The 25,579-nt window shown below is 40.3% G+C and overlaps 1 protein-coding gene across 5 annotated transcripts in view; it reads left to right on the top strand.

Annotated features, from left to right (window-relative positions):
• The window catches only part of SLC24A2 (solute carrier family 24 member 2), a 353,299-nt gene that overhangs the window by 205,434 nt on the left and 122,286 nt on the right, over positions 1-25,579 (top strand). For 3 of the 5 annotated variants that reach the window (XM_058301921.2, XM_004446758.4, XM_058301920.2), the window contains one exon: positions 1,556-1,606. The exons of the other annotated variants lie outside the window; for them this stretch is intronic. In XM_058301921.2, the coding sequence (XP_058157904.1) occupies positions 1,556-1,606 (51 nt within the window). The remainder of the gene's footprint in view (positions 1-1,555; positions 1,607-25,579) is intronic. 5 annotated transcript variants of the gene reach the window in all.

Below are 25,579 nucleotides of genomic sequence, written 5' to 3'. Positions count from 1 at the left end.
ACACACACATTATGTGTGAAGATTTATGTATGTTGCTATGAAGATGTTTAATATTTATGAAGGTATTTAGATCATCTGAAGAATTCTAAACCTGTACAATGTCATAAATAGACTCCTGTTTTTAAAATACCAGAAAAAAATATTTCACTGAAGGTACTCCCCAGAAGTCATAAAAAAATTTTCTTGTTATTTACACAAAATTCCATTTCTTCTTGAAGCAGCTACATCCTTTGTAATTCCAGAATAGGCAGGTTTTTGCAGAAGCATAAAGACAAGGTGATTTCTTCTCAAAGCATAATTTTATATTCATGTATTAAAATAGCTTTCAGTACATTTTAAGGCATGTGGAAAAGAATGTATGTAGAATGTATATTAGAAGACTGTTTATAATTGTGTTTTAAGCTAGATCGTCCATCATGCACACAAAACCAAAAAGCAAAACAAAAATAAATGATTAGTGGATCCATACATGTCTTTCCAACAGCCTTCCAAGTTAATGGGCTATGGATGCAGTCTGCAGAGCCACAGGAATCTCTCTTGAGTCTAATTAATTTCTTGAAGTTTACCAGGAGACTATTTTTATAACCAGGAAAACTAATTTTAGCCTGCTGACAATGTTGCTTAAAACAATCTGGAGTTTTCAGATGAACAAAAATAAAAGTTTTTATTTTGGAACTGAAGTAAGAAAATAAGGGATCCATCCTCATCTCCTCCCTCCCCCCCCCCACCCCCCCACCCCCCACCCCAGCCCTGGCAGCCAATCCCACCAGCCGACTCAGATCAGCTTGATTTCCACCCTGGTTATAACACCTCCTTTGATGATCTGCACACAGAGGAGGGACTCCTGCCCTCCCGCTCCCCATAATTCCCACAGCAGCAAGTGATAACCTTCATCTGGGGGTTGCTGCTGCTGTCACCTGAGCCAGGTGTTCCTCCTTGGGAATTTGCCTCTGCGCCGCCCTGGCCCCCCAGCTCCCTGCACCATCAGCAGCTCTTCCCAGCATGGTGCATGCATGGTATTCAGTGTTTTCTGTCTGAAATACGGTAAGAAGAGAAAGGAAAGCTTAGAACCTGGTTTCTTATTTTGAATTTCTCCAGGTAGTCTTCCTTAACATCTAGGAAGTGGTTCCATTGGAGAAGAGCTGTGAAATGAACTTCTGGGACTTCCGTGTATGCCTTAGTCGACCTGGACATTGTCCTTGTTCAATCCCTTTCTCTTGGCATGTCACCTCTAAAAAAATCACAGGGCTAGGTTAGACCTGGTGTGAAACTAACTTTGCCAAGTATTCCATTTCGTCAGATGTTAAAATAACTGTCCTTTTCTGTGATGCAGGGTACATCCTACTCCCTGTAAAATAATATATTTTAAGTGATTTATGAAAATGGGCCGTGAAAGCTGTCTGCCACATGGCCCGTGTTTGCACATCTCTATATAGTTACGATTGCAGAATTTGACAGTATAACTCTGAATCTGATTAATTAAGAATGTGTAAAAACGAAGTTCTTGCATTACAGCTCGTTCCTTATCTTTGTGTCTTTTACTGTGATGTTGTAGAACTTGGATCATATGGAAAACTAAAATATTATGACACAATGACTGAAGAAGGTAAGAATGATTTTAGAATTGTATGCATTGGCTTTTTTTCATTTACAGTGTCTGTTGCTTGCCCATTTTTTTAACCTTTTTTTCCTCTTTGCATGACTTCAGTGACATTGTGTAACTTCTTCTTTCTGCATTTTCATCTAATTTTTGCCATTGTGTTTATTTGCAATTGGAGGCGTGCAATATCATGGGTGATCATGTTATTCCATTCAAATGATTCAGACCATCTCGACTGTGGAACACACACACAGAGAAGTGGTGTCAGCTGTGTAAGCACAAGCACAGTCCCACTGGGTCAGCACTGTTTCCTCCACACGCTTGTTAACAACCTACAAGCACATCCATCCTACACCCTTCTTTTAATATGCCCTCAGCGTCAGGAGTGAGGATGTATGTTCTGGTGATTTTCTGATTTATGTAGAGGAATGAGTCCATAGGTAACTCCTAGGCTGCAGACCCCAACCCCGTTAGGTACCTGTTTCTGCTGCAGAGGGCTGTGGCTCATGTCCCAGCCCTCCGCCCCAGCCCCTGTTGGCTCAGATGAGACCCTCACTCTGACAGGCCAGGGAGGACCACCGTTCCCAGCCAGTGGACTTGCATATTTGGGGGCTCCCCTTCTTTGAGGCTTGAAGTGTCATCCTAACCTTTTTCTTTGAGAAAGGCAAGTCTGGCCGAGATCTACTTTAAGATATATTTACTAATGAATTCCTAAAATAAAAGTTTTCTATCCCAGAGCACAGCCTTGCCCCAGGCAGGGTCAGTTTTCTCAATCAAGTTCACTATGAAACAGCAATTTGAAGATTTGGAATTCTTACAAAGGGAGTTGTCCTGGTGCCCTACCCTACCCCACCCCACTCCACCCCCATCTCACCCTACACACACCACCACCTTGTTAATAATATATAATGATTGTAAATCATGTAAACATTTGGGTTTCTTACATGGCTTTTACATTGATACTGACAAAAATCAAAAGGTACCCCAATAGGGGAATCAGCTAATTTTATCCTGCAATATGAGAGAAAGTCCCACGTGTTGCATATCTGGCTTCCAGCTTCCAGTATTTCTAAGTTGCCTTAGATTGCCACATAGCTCCTAGTTGCTTTGCATGCACCAAGTGGAACATCCGACAGCACTTGGTAAGAAACCTCTTCTCAGCCCCTGTTCTTTCTGGCTTCTGCACAACACTCTGGCCCTTCCCTGCTGCTAGCCCTGTGCTGTAATTAACCACTGTGATGTTTTCTAAAGCAGCAGGCCACTATTAGGACCTCACACTGGGCCCTGTTGGAGCCCAGGTCCCTACAACAACTTGGGGACAGACAGACCTTTGGGCACCAAGATGCCCATGGGCAGCACCCTACCTGCAGGAACAGCTATCCTGCCACCCAGGGCAAGAAAGAGCCATCCACACCTGAAGGGCAGGCTCCTGTCCTAGCTGTTATTTTGGGTGGTGTCTCCCGATCTTTGATTTGTATTGGTGATTTGCAAGAGAAACCAAAACTTTGAGACTCACTGACTTTATAATTCGATAGCGCCTCAGGGTTCCTTCCTAGCTCCCAGCCTCGTTTTCATAGCTTGATTGGGTGGGTTCCTTAACCCCTACCTAATGTATCACAACCCTGAACTTTCTTCCCTTTATTCCATTCAGTCCTTTGCCCTCCATCCTTGACTTCCATTGGCAGTGCAACTTCTGCCTCCATCAGCTCCCTTATTCCATCTCTCTGTCCCTCTGCCTTCCTCTGCCCACATCCAGTTTGAGCAAATAGTCATCCAGTTGCACTTTTCGCTTTCCTCCTGACACCAGACCATTGAAGATCAAATGAAGATGAAAATAAAAACGGCTACTTCCAATCTAATGACACCACGTATTAATGACTGAGCTTTCTAGGCAGGAAAACAAAATCACAAGAATGTCCAAAAGGAGAACTGTAACTACCTATCAGCAAGCCTCTACATTGTGTTTGGGCCCCTCCTGGGGTACCTGTAACTTCTCCTTATGCTTGTCTTGACTTTTTCTCCTTCATGCAAATCTTTTCTGTCCATTCTTAGCTGAAAACTCACCCCATTATGGTGATAGCTAGTAGTAGTGAAGGTAGCATTTTAAAAGTATGTTCTATGAAATACTGGTTTCATATGCTGTAACTAGGAATTTTGCAACCAAAGGGGGGAAAATCCAAGAACTGATTTCAGAGTTAAGTCCAGAAGCTTCTGAGATAATTTGAAAGGTTCTTTGCCACATGACTTCTCAGAGCCCTCAATATTCTACTGTAGCATATAGTAAAACCTAAAGAGGGACTGAGTATGTGGCATTTCCCAGAATTATTTGATCAGAGACCCTTTCTCACATGGAATCTGTTGTGGGATCATTTTGGAAATTCTAGCTTAAGGCATCCTTTTCCTAGAATAGGGATTTTTCTGAAAGATTAAAAAGCCTTCTAAACACAACAATTCCTAGCAGATATTCCTAGATAGAATATTTTGGAGCAGGGGGACCTCCATGTCGCCGCCACAAATCATAACCTTCAGCAGCTGCCTCCATGTCAAGCCAAGCCCTAATTCTGGGATTCAATCTAAAAAGACTCAAGGCCAGCTCAGTACTCTTAGACATGGCAACTTTCTCAAACTCTCAAGGGCCACCTACTCCCGTAAGAAAAAAAGTGTGATTTATGTCACTTCCATGTTATACAATTTAAGGGAGTATGTTAAAGATGAGGGCATAGCTGTGGACTAGCTATATTAGCCCCTGGGAATACCATCCCCTCATCCATTTAAGCCAGGGGTTCGTAACCTTTTTTGTTCCATGGACCCCTTTGCCAGTCAGGTGAAACGAATACTACTACAATTTATTTATTGCATACATTTATAAGTGAAGGACATGCTAGATTTCAGTTAGAGGTCAGAGAAAATAAAGATAATAAGTTGATTTTTTTCAGTTCAAGCTCACGGACCCTGAGTGGTCCATGAACCCCTGGTTAAGACCCTTTAAGCAGTTCTCTTCACAATTTTAGATATGCTACTAGTCCTTGGGCAGAGCTTTATTATGACTGCTCACATGACTAGTCATTATAGATAATTGTTTCCAAGGAACTCTGTGTGACATTAGCTATTTGCAATGAGGCCTTTCCCCCTAAAATGGTCAAGTGGAAGGATATAGAGCGTTGTCCTGCTTATATTCAGTTCATTATTTTTAAGGTTCATTATTTTAAGCACCTTATATGTGTGAGGTATTCTGCTAGATTCTTTGGAAATGCAAGAAAATAGATGGTCAGTATGCTCCCATGGACCTAAAAACCGGGGGGAGAAATAAAGCATGGCCGCCATTGAGCCACCAGGAAGGAAGTAGTAACTATGGTAGGTGTTCAGAGAAAGGTGACAGACTGCAGTGGGAGGAAAGAAGGCTCAAGGAAGGTTTTTTGTGGAGAAGGTGACCTTTGAACTGGCCTGAAAGGATTAGTAGATTATGGATATAGGGTAAATTGGGGAACTGGGTAGCAAGGACATACCAGGCTGAGACAAAGGAGGGCACTGAAAAGATGGGGCACACCAACATTTACTGGGTGTCTCCCACAGTCTATATCATTTAATCCTCATAATGACCACACAAGGTAGATTTTATTGAAGATGCTAAAATAGGCTCAAGTAAGTATTTCATTGGATGAAGACCCTCATGGAGCACCTGTAACCTCTCCTTATGCTTCCCTTGACCTTCCTCTCCTTTCATGAATATCTTTTCTGTCCATTCTTAACTGAAAATTCCCCCCCTGTTGTGGTGGTATGCAATGAAAACAGGGGCCATTCACACGGCTGCAGTGTATGGAGTTGGAAGAAAGGCTTGATGGAGACTAGATCATGGTAAAGGTTTGATCCATAGCCTGGAAAACAAGGGCATCATAGAATGAACAGCACTGAGTTATTGAATAAAATAAAATATGTCCAAGTAGACATATACCCATACTTGGACACTTTTCCGTAAAAAGTCTATTTTAAGAAAACAACATATTTATAGACACTGGACTACATCATGATAATTGCAAAGTTTTCCTATCATTGAAACCCATTTCCTTTTTCCCGCATTACTCAGGTACCCTAGAACCTAAACTGGAGCAGTAAACTGGGCAACACCCTATTTCCTCCCTGATCCCCAAACCATCAGATATCATCTACTCATTCATTCACTCACCCATGCATTTGAAAATATGAATCTGTACTGTGTACTAGACTTGGTACAGGGCCTGTGGAGATTAAAGACAGCTTAAAAATCTCAGACAAATAAAACAGAGTGATGTGGTGGGTGCCCAGGTCATGTGGGAGCAGAAGGGAAGACCTCACTCAATCTTGGGAAATGCGGGAAGACTTCTCAGAAGCAGCCATGTTTCACCTGCCTCATTCTTGCATCCTAAGATGACAACCCGATGCCAGTGTGTTCACTTAATAATTGAGCACCTGCTCTGTATGAGACCTTTTGCTAGACCTGATCAGTGAGCACCACTTTTCTCGGGGACTCTGTTTGCTTCTATAACAAGACCTTTTCAGAGATGAGAACAAATGACCCTGGGCGGGGTCATTTGTTGACTTCATATTCCCAATATGAGCAGCCATCCCCTTATTTCCTTATGGGATGATATTAATCTTCTTGAAAGAACCATCTCCAATTTTTACTTAAAGTTAATAACTCCTAGTTTATATCTATCTGCAGATATCCAAATGTCATGGAATTCTCTGGGTAATTATTTCTCAATAAATTAGACTTGGCTTCCTTCCTAAAATTACTTTAAATAAAAATATAAAATGTTAGTTCAAAGTAATACATAAATTTGTGATACAATAAATGAATTAAAAGAGGAAAAGGCCTTTCCATCAACAGCAGTGTACAAACCAGTGATCTGGGCTCTCGGAGATCAATGTTTCAAAGAAGCATTTAGGTAGGTAGGTAGACATCATGACTAATATTTTGCAAAGAAGAGGTGTGTGGGGAAAGCTGCCTGCACTGTATTATCCTAAACTCATTGCAACTTAACAAAAGTTATCTTCAGAAAAGTAATTTCATCCCTAGTTAAAAAGTCAATTTTTGTTTATTTGTATTTGGGGGAGGGGGTAGAAGAAGTTGTGATATCAAGGGCAAAATTTTATAATGACCTTTTCCTTGATGAAATTAAGGCTACTGTTTCATAGCAACCCATAGCCTCTCGGTCAAGCTGAAAAATTAATGCCGTGCATGAATCATGGGGTCCTAAATTAGTCATGTGACTGAGTTTTGAAAATCCCATTATTTTCAAAGGAGCAAAAGCAACTTCAAGTCACATAGTCTAACCAGTCACTTGATGTTCTTAGTTGCATGAAATTTTCCAGTTCTTTTTCAAGGAGAAATTGAATTTTAGAATACTGTTCAGCAGCAATTTTCCCACTACCCAAAATGTATCCTCTGAAAATCATAGTTCCAGAACTAGATCCTGGCATTACCTGTGTCCTTCACATTACATTTTAATCCTTTACTGAATGAGACTGTTACATACATCAGTACATCAAGCAGGATAGGTTCAGCTACACATAGCAAACAATCCAGATTAACAAAGAATTGAATCAGGTAGTTTATTTCTCTCCCAAGTAAAAGAGATCCAGAGGCAGGCAGTATCTGGCAGATGTGGTAGATCCATGAAATTCCAGGACCCAAGCTCCTTCTATCCTGCTCTACCTTTCTAGTATCTTGACTTTCAACCTCCGAGATACCTCATAGTACAAGATTGCTGCTGCTGCTGCTGGAGCTCCAGGCATCATGCCTGCATTTCAGAAAGGAAAGGCCAGAAGGATTTTCCCCACCCATTTCTCGTCTTTTTAAGGAGCTTTCCCTGAGGTCCGATCTAAAATCTGCCCAAAACTCAGCCACATGGCTGTACTAGGCCACAGGGGAGCAAGAAAATGTAGCTGAGTGTCTGTTGCCCCAATAACTTAGGTATTATGAAATTAATAAACGAAATGAGGATACATATTGGATAGGCAATTTTTAGAGTTTCTCCATAGCAGGGAAATCTCTCTTTCATACAACTGTATGAATAGGTGATGCCATATATAGCAACAGGGAAGACTGAGAATGAAGCAAGGTATATGAGGAAGATTGAAAGTCTATGTTAAGTTTGAAAAGCCTATCAGAAATCCAAATGGAGACGTTGAGAAAACAGTAGACTGGGGATCAGGAGCTTAGGGAAAAAGTCAGGGCTGGAGATGTAAATTTTGACGTCAGTCAGTTATAAGTGATATTTAAAGCTACAGAATTGGATGCAAGTACCTGGATAATAGACAGAGAAGAATAGGCCAATGGTTGAACACTGGGAACTCCAAATTTCAGAGTCTATGAAGAAGTAGGAGGCCCAGCAAAAGAGATTGAGGAGTGACCCGTGTATATGAAAAGACCCAGAAGCCAACTGAAGAACGCATTCCGAAGAAGGGCATTGAAAAGGTGATAGTCACTGAATTGCAGATCCCAATGAGATCAAAGAATTGTTGTAAGAAGCATTAACAGTGGTGGACAGTAACAGCATCAACATGGCAGTGTAAGTCATTCCCGGGAAAAGGCCCCCCACAGAAACAACTAATTAAAGGACAAATCACACTTACTTGGAACTCTGGAGGACAAGAGAGACTAAAGAAGGACTCCACAAATGTTTAATTGAAGAAAAAGGGAAAAAACTCCAAAAAAAAGGTAGAATAATGACCAGTACCCGCCCGTCGAATCCACACAGTTTACTAGTCACACAGAGGCACCATGGCCTGGATACCTCCTGCTGTGAATGCAGACCATAGAACCACTCACAGCAGCAAGTTAGAATGCCACACATATCCAGGCACAGGGACCCAAGTCCCCAGACACCAGGGCAGAACACAAGCAGCTGATGAGTGCTGCATACAGAAAGGGCTCCCAGGAAATAAAAGAGGCTGTGGCAGAACTGTTGGCAAGAGGTGCACATAGTCAACCCAGTCTCTGATTGCTGGGTCACCTAAACAAAAAATTAGACCCTTTTGGAATTGACCCCAGTTGGCTCTCCAGGGCAGAAAAGCCTCACAAAGGAAGGGGGTGAGGGGGGAGAACTATACTGCTGTAAGGCATGAAAAGTCCCAAAACAGAGAAGTATGATGGAAAGGCGGTACTGAGGGAGAGAAGTTAAACAAATTATAGGAGCTGGAGAGAAAATTCTGCACAAAAGAAAAACATGATTTCCAGAGAAGGAACAGAGGAAAGGAAGCTTTTTCCTGGAGGTGAAACAAATGCATATAAAAGGGCAATCTTAAAAGTTGTACTACATTTCCAGGGACAGAGATACCACATATCTTAGGTACAGAAGAGCTGGAAAAATCTGGACAGTTAAACATAGGCTACTCTAAAGGTCCAGTATAAATTGGACCAAGCATCAAAGAAGAAACCTTAGCACATAATAAATCTACAATAAAATCCTAGGCAGGAGGGAAAAACTGACTGTCAGAGTTAGCACATCAAAATAATCAGGTGCCCATGCATGAGGGAAAAATTACAAATGATGCTAAGAAACAAGGGAACTATAACTTCAGAGGAGAAACAAAGTTTGAAACAACTAACCAAAGAAGTTCAAACAAATCTACATCAGTTCATGAAGATAAAGGAAAATATAGATAGAAATAAACTAATGGAGAATACAGAGCTAAAAAATAGAAGAAAATGTGTCAGTAAAAGAAGAATGACAGTTTAAAAAGAAACAACAAATTGTGGAGAGGAAATACACAATAATGGAGATTAAAAATCACAACAGAGCACCTCTCCCTTGAGGACATCCACACCCATGTCATGGGTGCATATTTTCTCTCATTTCTCAATAAACTCTTTATCTGCCTTCCTTTAAAAAACAATCCATGTGAGAGCCATAGAACAACAAGATTTGAACAGGCAGTAAAAAGAATTGGTGAACTAGAAGACATATATATTATGTAAGTATAGAAATTATATAGTCAGAAGAAAATAATAGAAAAAATTGGCATTTCTCAGGGACTTGGTTGACAGCATGATGTATATGTTGTTAACATGTTAAGAACATATGTATCATGGGTGTTGCAGACAACATAGAGAAGGGAAAAGCAGCAGGAAAAATATTTAAGGAAATAATAGCCAGAAATTTCCCAACTCTTATGAAAGAAAAAAATATGTATGCAAGAAGCATAGCATACTCCAAACAGGATAAACCATAATAGACCTACTCTGGGACATACACTAATCAGAATGTCAAATCCAAAGATAAAGGGAGAATTCTAAAGCAGCAAGAGAAAAGTGATTTATCACATACAAGGGATCAATAAGACTAAGTGCCAGTTTCTCTTCAGAAATCATGCAAATGAGAAGACAGTGGTATATATTTAAGGTTCTGAAAGATAAAAACTGCCAGCCAAAAATTCTTTACCCAGCAAACCTGTCCTTCAAAAAATGAGGCAGAGTTTGAAACATTCACAGATAAACAGAAACAGAGTTTATCACCGAAAGACCTACCCTACAAGGATTGCCAAAGGGAGTTCTTCAGGTTGAATGGAAATGACAGGAGAGAGTCTTGGAACAGTAAAGAACTTCAGTAAAGGTAACTAAATAGAAAACACAATAGTACTGCATCCTCAATTTATGACCCTTCTCTTTAATTCCAGGGAGAGTGAAAATAAGGGAGTGGACATGGCTCAAGCAGTTGAGCACCCTCCTCCCACATAGGAGATTCCAGGTTCAGGTCCCAGTGCCTCCTAAAGAAAACAAACAAGGGAAACGGACTTTGGCCCAGTGGTTAGGGCGTCCGTCTACCATATGGGAGGTCCGCGGTTCAAACCCCGGGCCTCCTTGACCCGTGTGGAGCTGGCCGTGCGCAGCGCTGATGCGCGCAAGGAGTGCCGTGCCACGCAAGGGTGTCCCCCGTGTGAGGGAGCCCCACGCGCAAGGAGTGCACCCGTGAGGAAAGCCGCCCAGCGTGAAAAGAAAGAGCAGCCTGCCCAGGAATGGCGCCGCCCACACTTCCCGTGCCACTGACGACAACAGAAGCGGACAAAGAAACAAGACGCAGCAAATAGACACCAAGAACAGACAACCAGGGGAGGGGGGGAAATTAAATAAATAAATAAATCTTTAAAAAAAGAAAAAAAAGAAAAACAATGAACAGAGATGAGCAAAAACAACAAGCAGACAATAAGAAAGAAAGGGGAAAAAAACAGTCAACAAGCAAAAAATAAAGAGTGAAAATAATATATTTCCTAATAATGAACATACAAAATATAAAGAGATACTGTGGGACAGAAACAACAAAAAGAGAAGAAATAGAGGGATATGGGAGCAGAGAATGTGTATGCTGTTGAAGCTCAGTTAGCATCTTTTCAAATTAGATCAGAGCCCTAAGTTGTATAATACAAATCCCAGGGTAACCACAAAGAAAGTATTTTTAAAATATGCAGGGAGCTGATGTGGTTCAGTGGTTGAATGCCAGCACATATGAGGTCCCAAGTTCAATCCCCGGCCTCGGTACTTCATAAAATATATATAGAGAGAGAGAGAAACAGATATGAGAAAGGGATCCATCAGATACAACACAAAGATTGTGCAGTAAAGGAGGTGGCATTAAGGGAAAAGAGATAAAAAAGATCTGAGACATATAAAAACCAAAGGACAAAATGCCTGGCATAAGTACTACCTTTACAGTAGTAACATTGAATATGAATGGATTAAACTCCCTAGTCAAAGATATTGGCAGAATGGATAGAAAAGCACAATCCAACATTGTGTTGTTTACAACAGATACACCTTAGACCCACAGACACAAATAGGTTGAACTGAAAGGATGGAAAAACATAAGCAATGCAAATAGTAACCAAAAGATCTGGGGTAGCTATAATAATAGACAAACTTAAGTCAAAAGCTGTTAAAAGAGACAAGGACAATATATGTTAATAAAAGGGGCAACCCACCAGAAAGAAATAATATTTATGCACCTAACCATGGTTCACCATACTATATGAGGCAAACACAAGGAGAGAGAGACCCCTCTACAAGTAATATTTGGAGACTTCAATACACTACTCCCATCAACAGATAGAATGTATGGACAGAAGATCAGTAAGTAAACAGAGGACTTGAATAATATGATAAATGAAAAGGACCTAACAGACGTTTAGAACATTGCACTGCAAAAGAACAGGATATACATTCTTCTCAAGTGCACGTGGATCATTCTCCAGGATAGACCACACATTGGGCCACAAATCTAAATAAATTTTAAAAGGTTAAAAGTATACAGAGTATCTCCTCTGACCACATGGAATGAAGCTGGAAATCAACAGGCAGAGGACTAGAATATCTACAAATACATGGGAGTTAAGACATTCTTAAACAATCAGTAAGTCAAAGAAAAAATCACAAGGAAAATCAGTAAATATCTTGAGACAAATGAAAACAAGAACACAATATGTCAAAAATTATGGGAAGCAGTGAAGGCAGTGCTGGGAGGGAAAATTATTTTTGCTTTTTTTTTTTTTAGAGAAGTGAGTTAATCATGCATACCATACAAGATTCTCGTATATCACCACACCACCAACACATTACATCATTTTGATATATTCATTACAAATGAAAGAACACCTTCATACCTTCATACTTTTACTTTCATACTATTACTGCTGTAATAGTAGCAAATTGAATCCATGATCCAGTGGGATATAACTTATGTAAGCAAGAGTCAGCATTAAAAAATCAGTGTGATGCACCATATTAACAAAACGAAGGGGGGAAAGCTGCATAATCTTTTCAATTGATGCAGAAAATGCATTTGACAAAAGGAAGCATCTTTTTGAAAGATAGGAAAGAAGGAAACTTCCTCACCATGATAAAAGGTATATATGATCAGCCCACAGCTAATATAATCATTGTTGAAATTTCAACAAAGCTTTCCCTCTTGGATCTGAAATAAGACAAGGATGTCCACTCTCACCACTGTTATGCAACATTGTACTGAAAGTTCTAGGCAGAGCAGTTAGGTAAGAAAAAGAAATAAAAGGTATCCATATTAGAAAGGATGAAGTACGTCTTTCATACTTTGCAGATGAGATGATCCTGTAGAAAATCCCAAAACATCTACAACAAAGAAAGCTATTACAGCTGAAAAATGAATTTAGAAAAGTAACATGGGAAACGGACTTTGGCTCAGTGGTTAGGGCGTCCGTCTACCACATGGGAGGCCTGCGGTTCAAGCCCCGGGCCTCCTTGACCCGTGTGGAGCTGGCCCATGCGCAGTGCTGATGCGCACAAGGAGTGCCCTGCCACACAGGGGTTTCCCCCGCGTAGGGGAGCCCCACGCGCAAGGAGTGCACCCATAAGGAGAGCCGCCCAGTGCGAAAGAGGGAGCAGCCTGCCGAGGAATGGCGCCGCCCACACTTCCTGTGCCGCTGACGACAACAGAAGCGGACAAAGAAACAAGACGCAGCAAAAAGACACAGAAAACAGACAACCGGGGGAGGGGAGGGGAATTAAATAAATAAAAATAAATCTTTAAAAAAAAATAAAAAAGAAAAGTAACACAGTACAAGATCAACTCACAAAAATCAGTAGTGTTTTCATATACTAGTAATGAACAATCTCAGGAGGAAATCAGTAAAAAAATTTCATTTACAATATAGCGACCATGAGAATCAAATATCTAGGAATAAATTCAGCCAAGATGTAAAGGACTTATACACAGAAAACTACAAAACTTTCCTAAAAGAAATCAAGAAGACCTGAATAAATGTAAGGACATTCCATACTCACAGATTGGAAGACTATCATTAAGATGTCAATTCTCCCCAAAATGATTTCCAGAGTCAACCTAATCCCAATCAAAATTCCAGGAGCTTTCCTTGCAGAAATGGAAGAGCCAATCATCAGATTTATTTGGATGGCGAAAGCCATCTTGAAAAAGAAAACAAGTCAGACAACTCACACTTCCTGACTTTAAAACTTACTACAAAGCTACAGTCGTCAAAACAGCATGATACAGGCATGAGGATAGTTATATAGAAGAATGGAATGGAATTGAGAGTTCAGAAATAGACTGTAACATCGATAGCCAAATGAATTTTGACAAGGCTGCCAAATCCATTCAGTGGGAGAGAGTGTCTTCAACAAATGCTGCTGAGAGAACTGGGTATCATATACTTAAGAATTAAGGGAGGGGCAAAGTTTAAAGTATAATGTAAACTGTAGTCCATGGTTAATAGCAAGGCTTCAATATGTGTCTATCAACTCTAACAAATATACCACACTAATGAAAAATGTTATTAATGTGGGAAGGAGAGGGGTATATGGGTACCCCCTCTCTTTTTGATGTAACATTCGTCAAACCTAAAGCATCTTTAAAAATTAAAAATAATTTAACTTGGCAAAAGAATGAAGGGAGAACCCTATCTCACACCATATGCAAAAATTATCTCTAAATGGATCAAAGACCTAAATATAAGAACCATACTATAACACTCCTAGAAAAAAAAACATAGGGAAGCAGCTTCAGGATCTTGTGTTAGACAATAGTTTCTTAGACTTTACACCCAAAACACAAGCAATAAAAGAAAAAAAAATAGAATGTCATCAAAATTTAAAACTTTTGTGAATCAAATGACTTTATCAAGAAAGTGAAAAGACAGCCTACTTAATGGGAGAAAATATTTGGAAATCACATATCCTAAAGGGTTTAATATCCAGAAAAATAAATCTTACAACTCAATAATAAAAAGACAACCCATCACAAAAATGGATGAAAGACCTTCAAGAGACATTTCTTCATAGAGGATATACAAATAGTCAAAAGCACATGAAAAGATGCTTGACATCACTAGCTATTAGGGAAATGCAAATCAAAACCATTTTATACCAACTAGAAAGACTACTATTTTAAAAACAATCAAAAATTACAAGTGATGGAGAGGATGTGAAGTAAGAAAAACATACATTGCTGGTGGGAATGTAAAGTTATGCAGCCACTGTGGAAGACCGTTTGGGAGTTTCTCAGAAAGTATAGAATTACCATACAACCCAGCAATCCCACTTCTAAGTATATACCCAAAAGAATTGAAAGCAGGGTCTCGAACCATTATTTGCACACTCATGTTCATAGTAGCTTTATTCACAATTAACAAAAGATGGAAGCAACCCAAGTGTCCATCAACCAATAAATGGGTAAAATGTGATATATACATAAAATGGAATATTATCTGTAAAAAGAGTGAAGGTCTGATACATGTGACAACACGAATGATCCTTGAAGAGATCATTTTGAGTGAAATAAGCCAGATACAAAAGGACAAATATTGCATAATCTGACTGATATGAATCAATTAGAATAAACAAATAATTCATAGAGTCAGAATCTAGCATGTAGGTTACCAGAGGCTGGGTTAAAGTTAATGTTCAAATCATATGGAGTTTCTGTTTGGATGGGTTGATTGTAATGTTTTGGTAATGGTTGGTGCTGATGGTAGCATATTTAATGAATGAAATTAACAGCCCTGAATTATATATGTAAATGTGGTTAAAATGGGAAAGTTTTAGGTTGTATATATGTTACTAGAATTTTTTAAAAAATATTAAACCATACAACTATACAACACACACACAAATGATGGACAGAATGAAATGTTTCAAATAAAGATTTTGGAAGTGGTACACTTAATGGTAGTGACAAAGTCTAGAGACTAACCACAGGAGGGGGTGGATGAGGTGAACTAGAGGAAAGGGCAGTTGGAAGTGAGGAGATTATGGAGCTGAGGAGCCAAGTGTTGTAGGGTTCAACTACACAAAGTGGTCATGGATCATGACAAGGGTATTGGGCAAGAGAGAAATAGTGAACTAGGTTCTAAAATCTTCAGAAATGGAGGAGGATGACTAGGAAATCAGTTAAGGTAGAGGTGGTAGAGTTTAATGGCTTGTGTCAAGGGAGGGAGGAGAAAAGGTCTGGAAGCGGTGAGGAGGAGGAAGAGGGGATGGAGTGTGAGGGTTTGGAAGAGAAAATAGTGCCATTTTTAAGGGGTACAGGAGAAAAAGGATGTTCAGGGAAGAGCTGAGTTTCAGTTGGAATAAGAGAGGACATAGGATATTCAGAGATGAGATTAAGGATATAGGAGATTAACTGATGGCCAGGGGTGGGAGCTTGAGTCAAGTCAGGGTCTTCATGAGATGAGGGTCTGGGTGGCAGTGGATGACTTGGGAGGTTCTGGCTGAAGTGGGCAAGGATGTAGCATTGGATGGGATCAACCTAATGACATGTTAGAAGTTTTCACTGTAGCTTCCTTCTTGGGATTAGTCCTGTGGGCCATTTGCAGAGTTAAAGAATGATCTGTCTTACTAGGAAAGGGTTGCTCTGGAGACCTCCTTCAGTCCAGCTGATGGGGATGTCATGTCTGGAAGGATCTCTGCCTTCCCCAGTTCAGAGAAGTTCAGCCTAGCATAGGAAGACCTTTCCTATAGACATGCCCAAGAAGGGAGGGAGCCCCCTTCTCTGGAGAAGCCAGGGATCCTTCAATACAGTGTTTAGATAGCAGACACCTTGATGCCTCTTGCAGTCCCAAATCCAAGATGCCTTTTAGTAAATGGATGGAGGATATTTGTTTGCACTCTACTTTTAAGATTAACCCTTTTGCAAACTTGATCTTGAGTTTTTTTTAAGCTGTCACCAAGACTGTGGTAAGTACCTTCCCAGGCCACTGCATCTGAAGTGAAAGACTTGTGTATTGTCTGATCTAGTTCATAGCCAAATTCTTTATTAATGTGGTTTATATCAGATAGTGCTTATAAAATAAACCTTTAGAATAATAAAAAATTATATATAGTTACAAACTTTTACCACAGTAAAATTTTTAAATTGCAAATTAATTTTTATTGTTATAAAAAATATTACATGCAGGTGGAGGTAAAAAGCAAATACTACAAAAGGAAAGGCAAAAATTGAGTCTCCCTCCCAACCCAGATTCCATTTATTCCTGAGAGGTAACCAATTTTAGCAGTTTTTTAAAACATGTTCTCTTTTATATATATGGGATAATGCTATATACTGTTCTATATCAGTATTTGTTTGTTTTTTACTATTAATAGTTATATCTTGGATCAATTTTATCTTTGTTCTTTCTAGATCATCACATATAGACTCTCCTCATTCTTTTTAGCAGCTGTATAATAACCCACTGCACAGCTGTTCCCTGGTGGTTTTAACAGTCTCCTCTTGATGAACTTGAATATTTCCTTTTTAATGTATTTGTCTAGTCACTACTACAATGCTACTTGAGCATCTCTGTTGCCCATATAATAGCCCATACTGAGTAGAAGTTATTTATAAGATAAATTCCTAGACATTGAAATGCCTATCAAATGATAAACATATTTCAGATTTTGAAAGATACTATCAAAGTGTCCACCCAAGTATTGCACCAATTTTCACCCCCACTAATAGAAAGCCTCAAATACAAATTGAAATAAGTCCTTTCAACAGAGATTCAAACTGATTTCATTACAAAGCAACTAAGACTTTGTAATGTAACTATCTTCTATTTTACTTGTTTCAAAACCCAAATTGTTAACCAGGTTGAATTAAAGGCAGGGTACAGTTGCGATGGAAGTATTTATTCTCTTGACATTAAATGACAAGGCTGTTCCTCCTACACAGATTTCCAGTTTCCACCGCAGCTTGTGCTCTTCTTACCTCAAGACCATTGATCTCCCTGCAGAAAGTCTGAGAAACACACTGCAAGTTAACTCTCCACCTTCCAATTACCAAAGCAGGGACCTCTATTGTGCACACACACCATTTCCATGTTATGTTCCATTCATTCCAAGTTTATGGTTTAACTCATTGACTCCACCCTTCCATAACCAGAGGAATTTTCTGAGCATTTGAACAAATGCCCTCTGGAAGGCTGAGGCTCATCCAAAATATGAATGTATTGAACTCACCAGGTATTAACCACATTCTACTGTAGAGATGTATTCTTACAAACATTTCCCTGGGGCTGGATCTAAGGAAGACAGCAGCCTGGTCAGTGTGCATAGCCAGTCGACCTAGCTAGTGACCAGCATCAGGTCTGCCCAAAAGAGCAAACCAGCTCTGTGGATGAAGCCACAGTCTTCCTGAAGATCCGGACCAAGGAAGTCTTAGAATACATCCAGTTTTTCAAATCTCATTGCCTTTTATTTTCATGATCTAAACTGTCAGTGGTAAAAAAACAAAAAGATGGAGCCTGGCAAGAAAAGTCAGATTTTGTCAAATTGTTTAAGTAGATGGCAGTAAGTGGCTGCAGAAGGCCAAGTGTGAATTCTTCTTTTTGTCTCTTTCTGACAAAAAAAAAATGTTGTTGCCTTCATCAGTCAAACCTGAATACTGTTATTATAAATTAATAATATAATTTACCCCCATGAAGCTTTCTCTTAAAAATAAAAAAAATGGGAATCTGTTATGCCAGAAGAGTGGCATGATCAGTTAAGCATGGTAAGTTTCTCATTTGGTTAAATTTAAAATGAACCAAATCGTCTCATTTTAGTTGTGGCTCTCCAAACCGTAACCCCTGTTTAAGGATTCTCAGCATGCACCAGCACTTTCAAATGAGATTTGTAGAGATTAGTTTACAATATAAAGTTGAGGATTAAAAAAAAGTATAAATAGGAACTCAAACTGATAATTCCCAGACACATGAAATCCAGGTGGCAGATGATGTGTTTACATGAAATAGTGGCTACTACTAAATAAATGTTAGCCAAATCTAAACTCTTCCACTTAACATCAAGATAAATAATTGGGTAGTATATCAGCTCATGATAAGAAAACTTTTTTGTTAGGTTCTGGCTCTCTTAAATATGGGTCTCAGTAGTAATTCAACAAATATTTATGGAGCAGTTACTATTTGCCAGAGGCTGTGAACAAATCAACTCCCCTGCCCTAATGAATGGATTAATGTCACAGCCCATATGCAGAGTCATTACCCAAATACGGGCTTGGACTAACTGACTCTGAAGAAATCTTTTCTGCCATGGGATGGTAGTGAGTTAGATGGTGGCAAGCCTTGCGTATGGGGCCTGCTTTGTAAGGTGATTATTCTTTTATCTCTTAGGTATCCACGGAATGGAAGGGATGGGAGCAAAAGGAATATGTTCAGACCTTGTATTTGTGGCCCCTGCCTGGCACTTGGGGGACAGATGAAAAACGGCATTTCTGTCCTTGAGGTCCCCAAAGGCTAACTGAGGAGAGGGTCAGTAAAGCACCTGGATGTTCTATGGTACCTTGCTATGATAGAAGTCCTCAGGGTACTGTGATAGAGTAAAGTACCAGCCCAGAAAGGGCCACAGGGAAAGCTCCCTAAAGAAGGAAATGCCTAAAGCAGAGTCTTGAAGAAGAGTGTGACAAGCAAATAAGGGTAAAGCATTCCATGCCATGTCAAGGGTAAGTTGGAGGTGAAGGAAATGCTATTGAAAATGGGGAGACCACATAAGAGGCTGTACCCAGTATCCAGGCAAGAAAGTTCCTGTCAGTAGTGGAAGAGGAGAAGGAAAAAATTGAATACAGCATTCAAAGGTAGAGTCAAAGGATCTGGTAACTAATTAGATGTAAGGGAGAGGGGAGCTCCTCTAGGATGGCTGGGGAAAAAACTAGGTATGTGAACATCCCCAAAAGAAAATACAAGCAGAAGAGCATATTCCTAGGAAGAAATGTTTGAGGCATGTTGAGTGTAACTGATGAAGGGACTTCGAAGTAAAGATACTCAGAAGTCAGTTGGTTAAGAGGATCAGGCCGAAGACAGGAATTTGGGAATCACTGACATTCAGGTTCATTGGGTACTTTGGGGAGAAACTGAAGGGTGGAGAAAGAGTGAGAGCAAGAAGGGATCCCTGAGAAATAGTGACATTTAATGTGAGTGGTGGGGAGCTCTAAAAAAGGAAAAGGCACAGGCAGAGAAAAAGGAAAACCAGGAGAACTGGGGCTCTTGAACATCAAAGAGGATTTCAGAGAGAGGGTCAGGAATATGAGATGTCACAGAGATCAGTCACTTGGAGGTGAAAAGTAGCTGAGGGTAGGTTCAATGGAGAAGCACCAATGAATGCCAGATGAAGGATTTAAGATGGGAACAAAGGAGTAGAGAGACCTTAAAGTCTCCAGCATAGACCAGGCTTTCAAGGGGCTTGGCTGTGAAAGGAAGGCAAGAGAGGGTGGCACCTGAAATCAAGAGAAGACCTCCCAAATTGAGAGAGACTTGATCTTAGTTATACACTGAAGGGCAGGGAAGGATTGAAAATTGAAGATGACTGCTTAGGCTATGTTCCTGGGAAGACAAGACATTGGAAACAAAAGGCAAGATAAGATGACGAATTTTTGATAAACATGGAATGCCTTTCAAAATATTAAAACATGCTCTTATTTCCAATGGTAAAGTGACTCTACTAGGGCAAATAATGGCACTCATTCACATTTGGACAGTATTGTTCTTTACAGGTGGCCCCTGACGTCGTGCTTGCAGAACATTATTTTAAAAGACCTTAAGAAGGAAATCTGGCTGCATCACTGTGTGATTGGTTTTGACCACTTCTTGATACGTATTTACATAGGTCATTCTCACTAATTGTAGAAACTGGCCCTATGATTGCATCTATCAACAAAGTATAATAACTAAATCATGCTAATGCTCTCTACTATGTGGTTTATAAATATTTACTGAAGACATTTCACATAATGTTTTCTTATAATAGCTTAATTTCCATTAATATCAATGTAGTCTCAAAATAAATGGTTTAAATGATGCTTCACAAAAAATAAAAACTTAATTTAGGGGAGCAGATGTGGCTCAGTGGTTGAGCACCAGCTTCCCACTTACAAGGTTCCAGGTTCCAGCTCCAGAACCTCAAAAAAAAAAAAAAAAAATGTTGATGTTATATGTCAAAAAAAGATTTAGGAGTAAATAAAATTCCATGTTCTGGGTGATTATTTTTTTCTTTGCTTGTTTAAAATGAAATTATTTTTAATGTTTTGTTTACAAGGATAGAAGTCAGGCCAGATCCTAGTAAGGAAATAAGATGCCCAGGAAAGACAGTGTATAGAATGGAAAAGAAATTTACTCCTTCCAGCTGCTAATACCTTGCATCAAGGAAGTTGCTATTCTCTGAACTTTCATACCCTCCCGAGAATGCCTCTACCATCAGAATACAATCTTAAATCCTTGTTACTTATCTCCAGCTCCAGGCTGTGAACCCTACAAAGACACCAACTGGATCCGTCTTACCCAACAAACACTTAGCACAGAGCCCATATATAGCACAAATTTGGAAAATATTTACTCATTGAAACATTGGTGTTTGTACTGGCCAGAAAAGAAATGTGTGCATCCCAGGGTTGCCGATCAAAGGGAGTGCTTCACTGCAATTCAGTGAGTACATATGACATGCCAACCATTATTCCAAGGCACTTGTTGAGGGATACAAAGATGGCAGACAGAAAGCCCCTTCCCTAGAGGAACTAACATCTGGTGAGGAAAGCAGACTTGTGGGCAGCAAGCTGAGCTAAGGGCTCTAGCATGTACAATCCAAGTGCCATGATGAGTTTCTTCTTGGGAAGAAGGGGTGTGGGTATCAGTCAGTAAAGGAACCTTCAGGTGGGCCTTATGTTTGCCCTTGAAGAATGAGGAGCATCTTAATAAAGGATGAGGAGCAAAAGCCCAGCTTTCCTGCTCTACACACTTCCACTCACTACACCTTCTCCTCTGACACAGACTCCTTTTAACACCCACCTTCTTGGCCCTGGAAATGTGAGGAAAGGGGACAAATGATAAGCCACTCTGCCTTCCACCTCTGGAACCTGAAGACCCAGTCCACTCCATTTTCTATTTACTTCTACGAAGTTTGGGGCTCTCACAGGTGCTTCCCCCCCTCAGCACCACTGGGGCTATGGGTTTGAGTGGTACTGAAAGGATTTTCTTTAGGTCATCAGCTAAGGAAAAGCATATGAAAGAGTTGTAACCTCATCTACTTACCTAGAAACCACAAAGACAAGGATTTATGGAGCTCTACAGGGTGCTGTAGAACAATGAAGAAAGCAGATTAAAAAACTCTGCCCTCATGGAACTTGGCTGCTAGTGGGAAAAAACAGGTAATAAAGGATGATAATGATGTAGTATATTAGGTGATGAATGCTTTAGAGAAAGTAAACCAGGGAAGGGGGGCAGAGAATATTGGAGTGGGAAATTGCACATTTAAATAGGCTGCTCATAAATCATACAATTTTAATTATAATAAATAAATAGGCTGCTCAGAGAAGCCCCAAAGAGACAGTGACTTTAAAAAAAAAATTTTTTTAATAGAGAAATAGGTTTACAGAAATATCATTCATAAAATACAGAGTTCCCTTATAGCACTCTGTTATTAACACCTTGCATGGTACATATGTGGCAATTTGTGACAACATTTTTTTGTAACTGTACTATTAACTATTTGAACAAATACTTGAAGGAGGTGAGACAGTGAGCCCTGTAGTTCCAGGTAGAGGGAATAGCAAATGCAAAGACCCTGAGGTGGGGTAGTGCACAGCGTTTTCAAACAACAGTCAAGAGGCCAGCATTGATGGCGCAGAGTGAACAAAGACAAGGGAACAGGGTCAAGGTGGACTAGGTGAGCCTCATAGCCTTATAGGTTATTGTAAGGGCTTTGGCTTTCACTTTGAACTGGAGAGCAGTTGCAGGATTTTGCCAGAGAAGTAACATGATCTGATTTACATGAAAAAGATCAAGGATGCTGGGAAGAGACTAGTGGGGGCGAGTGGGGAGTAAGTTTAGAAGAGGGAAACCAGTTAGGAAGCAACTGGAATTGTTCTGGTGAGATCCGATGGTGGCTGGGCCTGGTAGGGAGAAGCAATCAGATCCTGAAATATTATGCAAGTAGAGACTTTCATAGAGATTTCATAGGGATTTGCTGATGGGTGGCTTGTGCACTCTGAGAGAAAGAGGAGTCCAGGATGTCCCAAGGTTAGAGTTTGTTTATTGCCACATCATTTCTTTTGCAAATCTTCTCAGCATGACAATGGCCTGTCTGCCTGACTTGAGTCTCCATGTCCAGAAAAAAAGGTACAGAAGAAACAGGACAAAAGGTCAGGTGCGCTTTTGCTTTTGAAGCTACCTGCCAACCCATACACTTCAAAGAAAGAGACAAGAAAGGCAGAATGAAAACACAAAAATAGATTCAAAACGACTTTTCAAGTGTTCCTTTGTTTCTTTTTTTCTTTCCTTCCCCCAAACCAAGGTCTGTTCTCTGAGGTGTTTTTGTCACTCCCTTTGCATCTGCACATCTCTTTTGTCCAGGACTTTCTGTTTTGCTGGTGCTCTCAGTGTTCTTTGGAGGCCAGGAGCTAATCTGATTGCCAACCCAAATGGGTTGTTTTTTGTAATCCTGCTTATTACAGGCTCAGTGGGAAAGATGTGAAGAAATTTCCAGGGGCTGTTTTAATTAATTAACAACCAAACAGAAGCCAAATCCATTTCCTTTGCAGGAATAGACTCTCCAAGGTTATTTGGCAGTGTAGTTTGGGGGCCTCTGTTTTATGTCAAAGCGATGTGGTCAAGGGTTTTGATTCCTGGTTGTTCTTTAGAATTCTTTGTTATTCACATTAGGCCTTTATGCTTTTGATCTTTTCCTTCCCTACCACCCACTCAACACTCCTGAGAACACTCAGCTGGTATTCCTTTGCAACTTTCAGGCCAAGCTAAACTATATTAAAATTTTGTACTAGGTTTTGACGTAGGTGTCTCACGATTTGAGCAGAGTTTGCTATTTCTGAGATTTTAAGTATACAAATATTGGAAACTATATAAAAAGATAACACTTCAGGGGTTTACACCACAAAAAAAGTGTATTTTTTCAGGCTGCCTTAAAGCATGTTAAAATCACTCATTCGTTCACCTTGAAAAGCACTCAAAAATATCTTGATTCTTTATCACTGGCGAGGCACAAAGCTCCTGCTGTTACTTAGCTCTGTCCCACCTGTGCAACCCCACATGACACGGTGGAATCAATGCCTAAAATAGTTTTATCTAAGCAACCCCTTTACCACTGAGCTCTGCTTCAGCTAAGGCTGTCAGCATCTTTCCATTTCAAATAACTTTCTTTTCAGTAGTTTATGGGAAGAATTCCCTGCCATTCCCTTCCATAACAATCAAGCTTTCTGAGTAACAATTCCTGAACACTTTAATGTCAGAAGCGATCTAAGAACTTGATGCGCATTAACTCATTGAAACTTCCAACCATGTGAGACATTATTATCCCCATTTCACAAATTCTGAACCTGAGACACAGAGGGGTTGAGACTTGGGCATCAGGAAGTTCATTTGAGCCGATCCAGAGCTCCTTGACCCTCATTCTGTCTTCACAGGTGATAAGGGAAAGCTGATCACCATCTTTCAGTTTTAAGATTGCAAAGTTATCAGTGTTTAAACTGAATGCTAGCCCTGTCACCTTGACCTTCTCAGTTTCAGGAAACTATAGAGTGATCCTTTTCCTAATCAGTTCTGGAACTGACTTGGAGAACTCCCTGAAACCTGAGCAGCAATCCAGTAAGGCTCTGGGATGCTTCAATTATTTGGGTCAGGATATGACTGACTCTTCAACCCTGCTTGTGTGAATTGAGAGAGGAGAAAATGCCAACAATTCTCTTAAAGTAACTCAGGTTCATGTCGATATCGTCCTTCGGCTTTCTGTTTTTCTTTTTCCTCTTATCTACAGAGCTCTTCCAGTGCCAGATACAGTGATAAGCCCTTGACATACATTTTCTCATTTAGGCCTTACATTTAACTCATGAGACAGTACCACTGAAATCTCTGTTTGATGGGAAAACTGAAGCTCAGAAATACTCAGCTACTTCCAAACATCACCCAGCAGAGCCAGTGAGAGAGCCAATACTTGAACCCAGATCTACCTGCTTCTAAATCACACCATTTAATGGCAGATGCTTTACCACCCCCGCCTCCGCTGCACACACATACCCTGCTTGATAGTCCCCTGCCTGGGGCAGAACAAGTCTTAAAAGTGCCATGCCTTCCTATCCCAAGTCACCAGGAGTCATGACCCAGAAACCCACATGCTTGCTCTAGTCCTCTTTGTTCTCGTCCTCACGGCGTTTCTCAAAGGGTACTCTGTGGTGGTCCCAGGGATTGGGCTGGCATGAGCATGACTTGTTTTGTGAGCACACAAGTATGCTGAAATCCAAAAGTGGGCCTTTCACCCATGCACCCTCATCCCAGACAGCGTCCCATGCTCCTTAGTTTTGCTTGCCTCAAGGCTAAACCCCAAGAAAAAACAAATAAGGTTCAACCCTCCCACTTTTCAATAGCGTGGAAGGTCTGAGGCTCTGCTGCGATGAGGGCATAGGACACAGAGTTTACTAGAAAATGCCCACTAGTTTGTGACAATATTTAGAACCTACAAAGCCCAGTTCCAGAATCATTTCTGACCCTTGGAGAATTGGGGGAAACTAGCTTATAAATGACCATGGCCAGACCATTGGGAGTGGCTGGTCTATTACATGCTTTGGGGATCCCTTTTATTATCATTTCTCTCTGGCATACATCTAAGCTCTAAAAAAAACTCATAACCACAGACAGTATGTGATTAGCTGGTCTCTCTCAAATATTATCTCTGCCATGATTCATGACTTTGGGACATTATTTGGATTGCGTAATTTCAGGGTTTTTTTAAGCAGGTTTATTTTTTTCCTTTTCTGAATGTTTTCTTATTATTGTATATGTAATTTTAAAATAACAGTTAATGGGGAAGCGGACTTGGCCCAGTGATTAGGGCATCCGTCTACCACATGGGAGGTCTGCGGTTCAAACCCCAGGCCTCCTTGACCCGTGTGGAGCTGGCCCATGCGCAGTGCTGATGCGCGCAAGGAGTGCCATGCCATGCAGAAGTGTCCCCTGCGTAGGGAAGCCCCATGCACAAGGAGT

Source organism: Dasypus novemcinctus, chromosome 8, assembly GCF_030445035.2.
Source record: "Dasypus novemcinctus isolate mDasNov1 chromosome 8, mDasNov1.1.hap2, whole genome shotgun sequence".
NCBI lineage: Eukaryota > Metazoa > Chordata > Mammalia > Cingulata > Dasypodidae > Dasypus > Dasypus novemcinctus.
The sequence above is the reverse complement of the archived record's forward strand: the minus strand, read 5'-3'. Positions and strand labels throughout refer to the sequence as shown.